This window comes from Grammomys surdaster, unplaced genomic scaffold (genome assembly GCF_004785775.1).
Source record: "Grammomys surdaster isolate TR1022 unplaced genomic scaffold, NIH_TR_1.0 255, whole genome shotgun sequence".
In the NCBI taxonomy this organism is placed as follows: Eukaryota; Metazoa; Chordata; class Mammalia; order Rodentia; family Muridae; genus Grammomys; species Grammomys surdaster.
The window spans coordinates 6262553-6274891 of record NW_021604696.1 but is presented as its reverse complement, the minus strand read 5'-3'; the positions used below and the strand labels follow the sequence as shown (position 1 = coordinate 6274891).

At 43.6% G+C, this 12339-nt stretch overlaps 1 protein-coding gene across 3 annotated transcripts in view; it reads left to right on the top strand.

Annotated features, from left to right (window-relative positions):
• Positions 1–12339, top strand: part of Uggt1 (UDP-glucose glycoprotein glucosyltransferase 1) — a 98712-nt gene that overhangs the window by 40159 nt on the left and 46214 nt on the right. For all 3 annotated transcript variants that reach the window (XM_028775358.1, XM_028775357.1, XM_028775359.1), the window contains exons 12-15: positions 1456–1547; positions 2651–2801; positions 5872–5991; positions 9973–10058. In XM_028775358.1, coding sequence (XP_028631191.1) covers positions 1456–1547; positions 2651–2801; positions 5872–5991; positions 9973–10058 — 449 coding nt within the window. The remainder of the gene's footprint in view (positions 1–1455; positions 1548–2650; positions 2802–5871; positions 5992–9972; positions 10059–12339) is intronic.

Genomic DNA, 12339 nt, shown 5'->3' with positions numbered 1-12339 from the left:
ACTGTACCACTGCACTGTCTAGAGTACTGTACCACTGTCCTGTCTAGAGTACTGTACCACTGCACTGTCTACTGTACTGTCCCACTGTACTGTGGTTTGCATATAGAACAAAGAGTAGTAATCAACAGCAGAGTCAAAATGGAGTCACATCAGTGTTTCTGGGAGGGATCAAGCAACACAGTCACAGTGTGCTGGACAGACACTTGGGAGCACAGTCAGAAAGTGCTGTTGACCAGGCCTTGCTCGCATAGGCAGCTGGAAGCACTGGCTTCAGCCTGATAACCCAGAGTTTCTTGGTGTGCTTCAGTTTGAAGGCTTAAATGGGGTATGGTGTTTAGAACCCTTCTTCCAGTCCTCTACTTTATCAAGGGGCCCTTGTGTTGCTTGCCAGCTCAGCCTTGATTGGCATCACAATCAGGGAAGGCAGCAGAAGCATAAAAAAGCAAAGCTTATGCAATTTAATCTAGCATTTGCAGACAGAGGTAAGGGAAATTCCAGAGCCCTTGTGGCTTGACAGATAGAAGTAAGAATCCTCCTGAGACCCTGATTATAGATAGCTTCTGCCTTCGGTATTAAGGAGATAATTGTAAAGGGCTTTCTTTATTCTAAGGCAGTGAACAAACATGTGCATTCCATTGGTGTCCTGCGTAAGGCAGAACTGTAAGCTTTAGTTCTTTATAGTCTAGAGAAGTATTGGAAAGGAACCCAAAAGAATAAATATCTTAATGTATCATGGGCCAAGAAAGAAACATGTTATTTAAAAAATTAAGTAGAGATAATATTTGTTCAATTAGTTCTATTTATATTCTTTTGTGTGTGAGGTGTGCATGTGTATATGTGTTTGCGTGTTTGTAGGACACATTTTTGTGGGTACACATGCATTTGGGTATATGTGTGTATAGAAGCTGGAAATTGATGTTGGGTGTCTTTCTGAGTTACCCCCCACCTTATTTACTAAGGCAGGGTCTCTGAACCCAGGACTTACACATTCAGCTAATCTAGCTAGCCAGCTTGTCCTTGGGGATCCCGTCTCTCCCAAAGTGCTGAGGTTACAGATGGATTCCCATGTCTGCTTACCTGGCCTTCCTGTGGATAGGTCTGGGGATCTGAATCCCAGGCCTTCCTCTTCCATGGGAAGCACTTTCTTTATCCACGGGGACACTCCCTGGCCACTCTTTTCTGATACACGACCCTTGGCATTTCATGCTTTCCATGTCCAACGTTAGAGAAATCATCGTGCCATTCTCAGAATGGAGGGAGGAGGGAAGGATGAGAGATGGAGGCTCAGTAAGGCAGTGTCTTTGCTCACTGTAGTGGGTGCTCAGAATGGAGCATGGAGAATAGAGAAGCGAGTCTTAACCTAGCCTAGGAATGTCAAGATTTATGTGGGCAATAAAGCCCAGGAACAGCAAGCTTTGCTAAGTGCGCTGTCCCTGCCTTTGTGTGTGCTTGCAGTATTTCAAGGGAACTATAGGACTGCAGCCTGGAGACTCCGCTCTCTTCATCAATGGACTCCATATTGACTTAGACACCCAGGATATATTCAGGTATGGATAATACAGTTTCCTCTCCACCCCCTCTCTCAGGGTTTATAACTGACACGTTCAGACTCATGTTTCTCTTCAGTGTGGCATGAGGGAAGGCTCATAGCTCATGATCCTCGCGGGAGCTGGGCTCATGCTCTGATGGGGTGGGCAGCATGATCCTTTCCGTCCTGTGGAACAGGGCATGTGTAGGGCTTGAGTGTTTTTAAAGATGTATCTTTGGGATTTTAGTCACCTGATGTGGGCCTCTGGCCTCTACCGACACATGGGTGCCTTTGCAAACAAGTAAACAACATGTACACACATATATACTGCACACACTATGAAGTATAAATAAACAAAGGCCTGTGAAGTGTCGCAGGAGCTAATGTCACATGCAAGCCTGACAGCTGGGTTCAATCCCTGGGACCCACGTATAGGTGGAAGGAGAGAACCAAGTCTGTATACATGCAGACACATTCACGTGCACCCTACACACACTACATGCAATAGTTAGTAAATAAGTACACTTATTAAAAAACAGAACATGTAGTATAGGGCCAGGAGATGACTTAGTGAGAAAAATGCTTGGCCTGAGATCCTACATAAACCTAGGTTTGGTGTCACACATCTGTAATCCTGTTGCTGTGGACATGGAGACACGAGGATCCATGCGGCATTCTGACCAACTGGTCTTGATGGTCAGTAAACTCCAGGATCCGGGAGAGACTCTGCCTCAAAAAATACGGTGGAGAGCCATGGAAGATCCTGACATTGCCCGCTGGCCTCCATGTTCACACACAGGTGTACACACATGAACACATGCATGTACACACCCCCCCCACATACCATGTGGTATAAATTGAGGGCTATTCCATTACTTACAGAGATAATCTAAGTCTATCCTGAGAGATGATCTGCACATCTGCTGAGAATTTAAATGAGCAGGACCAGGAAAGCACATGGCACCACTGTCCTGGGTCCTCTGACCAGATGAAATGAGGGTCGTACATGTGCGTGTCTGTGTGTGCGTGTGCGTGCGTGCGCTAAATGTTGTGAATTTAATCCAGGGCCTCATACGCTAGGCATGTACTCTACCTTAAATAGACACCTTACTTTTCCTGCAGTCTCTTTGATACATTGAGGAATGAAGCCCGCGTAATGGAGGGTCTGCACAGTCTGGGAATAGAAGGCCTTTCTCTACATAATATTTTGAAGCTGAACATCCAGCCCTCTGAGACTGACTATGCAGTGGACATCAGGAGTCCTGCTATTTCAGTGAGTATCATTTGGTCAGGCACTTTACAGCTTTTTAATTTGTGTTTTATCAAAGATTTACAAGTGCTTATTATGTGAAACTATATCTCTGCAATGAGATGGGAGTGTGCTTTCCTTCCTTCCTGTCTGTCTGTCTGTCTGTCTGTCTGTCTGTCTGTCATTCTCTGGGTTTAAAGGCATGCACTACCATTCCGGGTAGAAGGTAGGTTTTCACATGTCCTAAAACGTTGTCTTCCAGCCATTGTGATGAAAAACCATCCTTTCCAGGGCTGGAAAGTTGCTCAGCAATCAAACCATTCACTGCTCTAGCAGAGGACCTGAGTTCAGCTCCCAGCATCCACATCTGTGGTTTCACAGTCACATGTGACTTCAGGCCTGGGGTGATCAGATATCTCTAACCCTGGGCTGGCCCTCATGTGCACATATCCACACAAAAAGTCAAATAATTAAAAAATAATGAAAAGGAATCTTAAAAAAAAATCTGTCTTGTGTTGTGTTCATAGGATTTACATGGACATCGTGGGAAGAGTGTGTGTCTCAGTTTTCTGTGACTCTGACAACATGCATAATATAAGCCTATTAGTACAGCATATATTTCCAATTAGTAGCCATATTTAAAAGGATCTTATTATCTGCTGGGTGATCTCTGTCATCTGTAAAAAGAACGTGAGGATGGTGGCGCTTTGTTCCCCCACCCCAACCCCCTTTGTTTCTGTCTGCATTCATTCTGGAGGCATTTTATAAAAGAGAGGTGCTGTACTGTGCACCAGGCATGTCCATCCTGCAGCCTTTCAGCCGCATGTATTCCAGGACAGCCACTACTGCAGCCCAGTGTATGCATAGGCTTGAGCTACCTGTGTGGAGGCTCCTTGTCTGCATTCTGCCTTGGTGATAGAACCATTGCATAGTTGATGCATACAGTTTGATTTCTGACAAAAAGGTTTTGCTTCTGAAGGATTAGGAAAATAACGTACTACGGAGATGGGTGGCCATATGGCTCATCGCCGTTCTTAGTAACTAATCACTGTGTATAATCATTGCTGTTTTCGAGGAGGGAAGCTGTTTTAGTCGAAGCTCTCCCTGTGTTCCTTTCTAGTTATGCCTTTTCTCCCTGCAGGCAGTGCCTTCCTTCCGAGTCTGGGGTGCATTCCTCTGTCTGTAATTTTATACCTTTATTTCTTTTTAAGTGTTTTAGAAGTATTCACAGTCTGGTGCGTCTGTGACGTCTCATTCTGTAACCCCAATTTTATTTTTGTAATCACTCTTAGGGCTCTGTTCTCCACACTCTCTTAAATGGCAAGGGCCCAGCATGTAGCAAGTAATAGTTAAAAAAGTCTTTTTAAGTCAGATAATTAAGAACATTTTAATAGTGGTTTTAAATTATTTATATTGCTGGGTATGGATCCCATGCCTTTAATCCCAGCACTCAGGAGGCAGAGGCAAGTAGATCTTTGTGAGTTTGAAGCCATTCTGGCCTGCATAGTGAGTTCCAGGCGAGGCAAAGCTACATAGTGAGACCCTGTCTCAAAAAACAAACAAAACAAACAAATTGACATGGTTAGATAATCTTTTTGATTTAACAAGCTTTTTCTTTAAAGACTTAATGAGGATGGTATAATTAATTCATCAGAGCTAGAGTACTTGGTGGTCTGAAAGGTCTTCAGCTTTTTTAGGTGGATTAGACTAAACTGAGAGCTCCAGACACTAACATTGTAGGAGGGTTCTGTTGCTTTATTTTTTAACATTTTGCTTATTTTTTTTAAATGACATCATTTATACGTCTACAGCTAAAAATTTAAGATATACAGAGGTGTTTTAGTTATGTTCTGAGATGAAACACCATGACTAAAAGCAAGTTGTAAGGAGAGGCTTTGTTTGGCTTATGCTTCCATAACATTGTTCATCCCTGAAGGAAGTCAGGACAGGAACTCACACAGGGCAGGAGCCTCGAGGCAGGAGCTAGTGCAGAGGTCATGGAGAGTGATGCTTACTGGCTTGCTCAGCCTCTCTTATAGAAGCCAGGACTACCAGCCTAGGGATGATACCACCCACAATGGGATGAGCCCTCACCCATTAATCATTAATTAAGAAAATACCCTACAGCTGGATCTAATGGAGGCATTTTCTCAATTGAGGTTCTGTCCTTTCAGATAATTCTTGCTTGTGTCAAGTGACATAAGACCAGCCAGCACAGAAGGCATATGGTGATAGGTCTCCTCACCAGTCATCTTTCCTCTCAGAGGTAGGGAGCAGAGTTGCTTGTGTACTTCCAGAACATTCTACTCACATAAGCAGGAGCATATCTTTGTATTTCCCCTGCTCTGCCTCGTCCACACAACAGGTGCTTATTGTTTCTGTGCCTTCCTGCTGTTGTAGACCTTTCTTGCACATACGTGAGAAGTCAGTTGGGTTGGATACACCTACCTGGATGTGGAGTACTTAGTGGTTCTAGTCAGGTCTTAATGAGTATTACAGAGACCACGGTGGCCTGAGGGTTTCTGTGTGCTCTATAGTTTTGCTCAGTCTTAGACATTGACAGACTATTAACTTTTTCCAGTTTAATGAATGCGTAGTCTTTTTGTGTATCTGTTTACATTTCACAAACTGTGGTGTTGTATGTGTTGTGTTTACTGGCCACTTATGATTCCTATATGGACTTATTATGCTTATTCTTGTCTCATTTCCTGTGGATTTCTTTATTTTTTAAATTGTATTTATTGCTGGTGGTCTTTAGTTGCTTGTGTTGATCGCAGATAAGCTCACCTAGTTCATGGCTGTGCTGCAGTTACTCATCTCATTCTTCTATTCAATCTTTGTGTATTTGAGAACAGTCTTGCCTTGTATGATGTGTATTTCCGGACACAAGGTCTTGTATAGCTCAGGTTGGCGTCAGTCTCAGTGTGGTCATGATGGATGGGTGAATACCTGATTCTCTGTCTCTGCCTCCCAAGTGCTGACACTACAGGCATGTGCCACCATGCCCATCCACTGCGATTCTTAAAGGCTCAGTAGTTATCATTTTTCGTCATTGACTAATGTGTATGTATCATGGTTTCTTTTTCCATTCAAGTGGGTCAACAACCTAGAAGTTGATAGTCGATATAACTCCTGGCCTTCAAGTTTACAAGAGTTACTTCGCCCCACGTTTCCTGGTGTTATACGGCAGATCAGAAAGAACCTCCATAACATGGTAAGTAGAGTCTTTGCAGCCGTCCTGTAGCCTCTGCCCATAACTGTTGCTCCTTGCTGTCTCTTTCTTCCATCACACGTAGCATGTTCATGTTTCTCTGTGTCTGTGCACAGTATTCAGGCACTAAGGGCTTTGGAATGTGCTCATGTTTCAGCAGCGTGACAGCTTGTGTTGCTCTGTGACGCATGCACCTCAGCTATAACTGAAGCTTACCCTGGGCCACTTGCCAAAGTCTTATATTTTAAAACGTTGTTTTTCTAGAGCAGTTTTAGGTTTAGAGGAGCATTGTAGAAGTTTTAGGACAGTTTTTGTTTTTTGCTCAGAAGATCTGTGACTGTTGCTTCTCTGTCGTGTCATTTGAGTGTGTGTTAATAGGCTTCACCTTATTTCAAGTTACAATTCAAGTTGGCTCAAGAGTTTTTAATCTTACTGAGGAAAAAAGCTGTGGGCTATGTGAGACCTGTATTTGAGAAATAACTCACCAGTGTCTGGTTTAGTGGAAGGAGCTGTAGTTCTCAGGTCCTGATGTCAGTACTCTTGTGTGCTAGTCCTCTCTCGCCCCTCCCCCCGCACCCCCACACTCTTGCTCTTCCTTGTGAACCACTGAGTTTAAGTAGGCCATTTTAGTTTGCTTCCTATTGCTGTGATAAACTCCATGGCCAAAAGCAACTGGGGAGGAAAGAGTGTATCTCCTCTTACAGCTTATAGTTCACTGTGAATGAAGTCAGGCCAGGAACTCCAGGCAGAAACTGAAGCAGAGACCATGGAGCGTGCTTCTTTCTGCCTTGGTCTCCATGACTTGTTTCCCCACTTTCTGATACAATCCAGGACCACCTGCACAGAGGTGGCACTACCCACAGTGGGCCAGGCTCTCCCACAGCAATCATAAATCAAGAAAATGCCCCACAGATTTTCCTACAGGTCAGTCTGATGGAGGCATTTAATTGCAGGTCCCTCTTCCCAAAGTACTCTAGCTTGTGTGACAAAACAGTTACCACAATTGGCCTGTCATCAGCTTTACACACAAACACATCACTATTACACCATCAGCTTTCCTTTCTTTCTGTTCTCAAGATATTATCATAATATTAAACACAGCATATCATTGGAAAGCCCAGTCTTTAAGCATGCCAACACTTTTAATGCTAAAGTTTTCTTTAAAATATCAAATATATCTTTAAATGTTCAGAGTCTCTCCAATAGTAAGCTCCTATAAAATAAAAAGTAGATTATGTGCTTTCTTGATTCAAGGCAAGAACCAATCACAATCTCATTAAAGCAAACCAAAATTCCACAGCATAAAAAAGTATAGGTCTTGGACCTACCCATGATCCTCTGGACTCCAAGGGGGCAGGTCAGCTCCACTTCCCAGCTGTGCATCTGTAGTACATGCAGCTTGTTTAGTGGCTCAGGGCAGCCCTCCACAGCTGCCGTGGTCTTGGTGCCTGTCTCACTGTCCTCACATGTCCCTCTGTGCTGGGGTCTGCAGGGCACCTGGGCTGCATCTTCACCAGCATCCTCACCTGGGCTCTCTTTGGGGCCGCTGACCTTCTTACATGGAGCCAAGCCTCACCTTCTCTCCGTGGCCCCTTGAATTCTGGGGTCTCAGCTGCAGCTGAGGCTGCAGCTTCGTCAGTGGCTTCTCTTGCCCTCTCATGGAATGCCAGTCTTCAGGTGCCTCTCGGAACCCTTCAGGCCTTCAACACCTGTACATCACCAAGTCTGGCTGCCGGCATGAAAGACAGCCTTGCCGAACTCTGGACCACACCTTCTGTGTGCTGACCCTGAGGACATTTTCCAAGCTCCCATAAGGGTTCATTAAAGTCTGAACACTAATGACCTTTTTAACCTAAAGTTCCAAATACTTACACAGTTCTTCCTAACACAACATGGTCAGGTTTTTCACAGCAGTAGACCATTCCCTGGGACCAATTTCTGTCCTATATGCTGTTATGTTGTTAATAAACACCATGACCAAAGTCAACTTAGGAAGAAAGATTTTTGTTTCTTCTTTCAGCTTAAAACCATTATACAAGGAAGTCAAGTCAGGAGCCTGGAGAGAGAACTGAAGTAGAAGCTCTTTCTTTCTTTTCTTTTTTTTTTTTTAAGATTTATTTATTTTATTTAAGAGAGTACACCGTAGCTGTCTTCAGACACACCAGAAGAGGGCTTCAAATCCCATTACAGATGCTTGTGAGCAACCATGTGGTTGCTGGGAATTGAACTCAGGATCTTAGGAAAGCAGTCAGTGCTCTTAACTGCTGAGCAGTCTCTCCAGCCCGAAGCAGAAGCTCTTACCAGCTTGTTTCCCAAGGTTTTCTCAGTTTGCTTTGGTTCACAGCCCCGCACCACCTAGAGCCTAGGGATGACGTCACCGACAATTTTGCTGGGCCCTCCTACATTAATCGTTAATCAGGAAAATGTACCAGCGGCTTGCCCGCAGGCCAGTCTGGTGGAGGCTTTTGGCAGTTGAGGGTCCTCCTTCCCAAATCACCCTAGCTTGTGTCAAGTTGACAAAACCAACCAACACACAGGGTCACTTAGAGGAGCACTGGCAACTTCCCAGTGGCTGCCTATGTAAGAAAAGTTTTCCCTTCCCACCAGCCATTAACCGTTTCTAGCTCCTCAGGAAGAGGCAAGGCCCCTCGGGCTCTACTATCTTAATTTCTCACATTTAGTAGTTGAATTGATCTGTTAATTAAACCTCCTCATTACCTTTCTCACTGCCTATCTCTTGGTCCCTGTTTGAGAACGATTGGAAGGAAGTTTCCTAGCAGATCTCTCTCCTATCATTTCTGCATCTCTTCCCTCTTACTCCTGTGGAAGAGAGGCAGAGGGGCCAAGCTTGCTTTGAAGCAATCGTCTGTACTTCTCTCTCTCTCTTCATTTTAACTTTTTAGTTCACGTATTTATTCCCTGAATGTGAATGTGTACAGGCCTGCACATTTCACAGTGGATGTGTAACTTAGAGGACAGCTTGCTGCTGGATCTACTTTGTGAGCCCAGAGGTGGAACTTGTCGGATTGGTGACACAAGACTCATAGGCCAGTGTTCTCAACCTTCCCAATGCTCCAGCCCTTTAATACAGTTCCTCGTGCTGTGGTGACCCCAACCATACAATAACTGTAATTTTGCCACTGTTATGGGTCGTAACAGTATTTTCCTATGGTCTTAGACTGATGCCCAAGAGCTCTTGACCCACAAGTTGACAACCACTGCACAAAGCTGTCTTACTAGTCCTGTTATTTTCTTAGTCTTCAGACTATCCTTCTTTTTTCAAAACTCAGATCTTTCTCTTTATTGCCATGTGAATGAATTTTTATTTTTTGCTTTAATTTTTTTTATTTTAGATAATACTCAACGTGTCTCACGCTGGCCTTTAACTCACTATATAGTCGAGGATAACTTTGAACTTTAGATCCCCTAACTCTGTCTCCCAAGTGCCAGGATTACAGATATGCAGCACCAACCCTGGTTTTATGTAGTGCTGGAGATTGAGTCCAGAGCCTTGGTGAACAGTCCACCAAATGATTCACAGCCCCACTCCTGAGTGACTTCATTGTGTGAGAGAATGTATACAAGCTGGATAGCATGTAGTGAGGATTTAATACATGATCACTGTTGCTATGGTTTAACTGTTATTAATTAACTGTTAGTTCAGAGAACCTTAGAAACAAATACAACTGTTTTCCACAGTGGGAGAACTGATAACACTGACAATTGTTGGTTATTGTAGGACAGGCATCAATAGGCCAGAACACCAGTGTTATCCATGAAAGGAAACATCACATCTCCTCCCACTACCACGTTCTTTGCATGCTGTGGGTGACAGCTGTTGTTTTTATTTATAACCCCCTTATATGTAGTTTTGGTGGTATTTTGAGAAAGATTGGCTTCACGTGTGATGATTCATGTTGTTTCTCTTGGCCAAGGAATACTTGGATGCCTTTTCATGGGTTCTTTTTCTTTTTCCTTTGACAGGTTTTCATTGTTGATCCTGCACATGAGAACACGGCTGAGTTGATCACCATCGCTGAGATGTTCCTCAGCAATCACATACCACTAAGGTAACATCGGGCTCGTTTAGCTGAGGTTTGGCTTGTTACTTTGATTGCATGTCTGGTTTCATTGATTTGTAGTATAATTAATAGTTGAATTCACTAATGGCAGTTTTATCTTCTTTGTGGTAAGATGCCTGTGTCTTTTGGGACTGAGAATTTAATTCTAAACACATAGAAGCTTACCGCCATTGAATTATTAACAACTGGCTGTGTGAAAATAGTTTGTGGTCTTCACTTGCTTCCTATTGGAAGGGAGCGTTTCTAGATACATGCCCACATTGCGAGGCCTGTTTCTAATGTCAGCAGGTAGTGCTTTGCTAGGACCATCTGTTAGGCTTTCAAGAACTAAATGCTTTAGAACGTTAAGTAGCCTCTGTAGATACAAACACGTACATCTACATTAGTTGTATTGGCAGGTCTACAAACTGGGCACCAGGTAGCTGGGTTTCCCTTGTTCATTACATAGACAGTGTGTGTGTGTGTGTGTGTGTGTGTGTGTGTGTGACAGTACATATATATGTGTTAAGATAGTTTCACTTACAATCTATAATAATTCTTGCAATTTTACAAGTTGATAAAATTTGAGTTCTTTTTTTTTGTTTGATTGTTTTGTTTTGAAGACAGGATTTGACTATTCTGGAAGTCACTATATAGACCAGGCTGGCCTTGAACTCAGAAATCCATTTGCCTCTGCCTCTGAACTGGGCTTAAAGAGGTGTGCCTCCGTACTAGCTAAAACTTGAGTTCTTGAAAATGAAGAAATGAGGGGTTGGAGAGATGGCTCAGTGGTTAAGAGCACTTGCTGCCCTTCCAGAGGACCTGAGTTCAAGTCCCAGCACCCATGTCAGTTGGCTCTCTTCTGCCTGAACTCTAGCAGGAGGCTGGGGTGCGAATCCCCTTCCCTGGCCTATCGTCCACCACCACACATACATGGCACATGCTCCTAAGACACATACACATGGCTGGGGAAATAATAGAAGAGTTCAAATTCTGTTTAAAAAGTGACGAAACCAAAGGACAGAAGAGCTCCTGGTAAACAGACCTTGCAAAGTGTTCACTGCTCAGCCCTGACTGAACTGTGGTCGGCTTGTATGGACACTCTGTCCTGTTTGTCGTTTCTCAGAACGGCTTGTGCAAAACTTTCATGGCTGTAGGAATGTGTTTGATTGAGCGCTTTAGGAAACATGGAGCTCTGTGGGGGAAGACCCAGGTTTCCCAGGGGCTTTGGAGAAAAGGAGGATTATCAAGATCAGAAGAAGCAGAGATGATTGAGTGCAGTGAAATTTTCATTTAAATTTGAATACCACTCGGCAAATGGGGAAAGTTACAACCATAGCTATGCTATGTTTAAAGGGGAATCTGCAAACATGTGAGTTGGTTTGCGGTGCACAGTGGTTGTTGTGAGGGTCAGGAAAATTACAGACGGAGGGAAGGAAGGCACCTGAGCCCTGGGCAAATGAAAGTGGTCTTGTGAGCGTTGAAGGGGAGCCTAGAAGATAGGCTGGTATTTCACTATTGGTGAGGGCATTCTGCTCCTGCCCTGTGGCATTGACACAAGCTATAGAAAGGAGGCAGGTGTCTGAGGGACTCTCTAGGTTATCCAGGTCCAGCAAGGGACAAATCCAGGAGACACCAAAGCCTGAAGTGGAAATGGGAAGTGGACTTAGTAGTAAAGAGATAATGGGCTCTGGTGATTGCTTATATAAAGATGAATAGGCCACTTTTTCATTAGTCCAGATTTTCTAATTACATGGTTTATGTCACGAGTAAAGTTTTAAAAAATAAAAGTTAACCTGAAAATAAATCTCTCTGTCTACACATGTGTGCACAGGGACACACATCACTAGATAACCAATAATAACTTTTTTTTTTTTTTTTGAGATAGGGTCTTACCATGTAGAGCATGCTGACATAGAACTCAGTGATATCCCTCTGCCTCTGCTCTCAAGTGCTGATATTACAGGCTTGTGCCACCACATGAGGCCCACTGTTAACAGCTTATATTTGATCAATATGTTAATAATTTTTACATTTCTGTACTTAATATGTCACTGTCCTTTGCTCGTATTGGCCCCATCATTTTCCTGTGTCCCTCTTTTCTCCTGCTGATCTCTTCCCCTGCTTCTGCCTCTGTTATTCTTATGTATGTGTGTGTCTTCTTGTTTGTGTTGTTCTTGCTGTGATAAAACACCATGACCCAGAACTCCTTGTAGAAGAAAGACTTTATTTCAGCTTTATACTCCTTCATCACAGGAAGCTAAGGCAGACACTGTGTAGGAATGCTTCT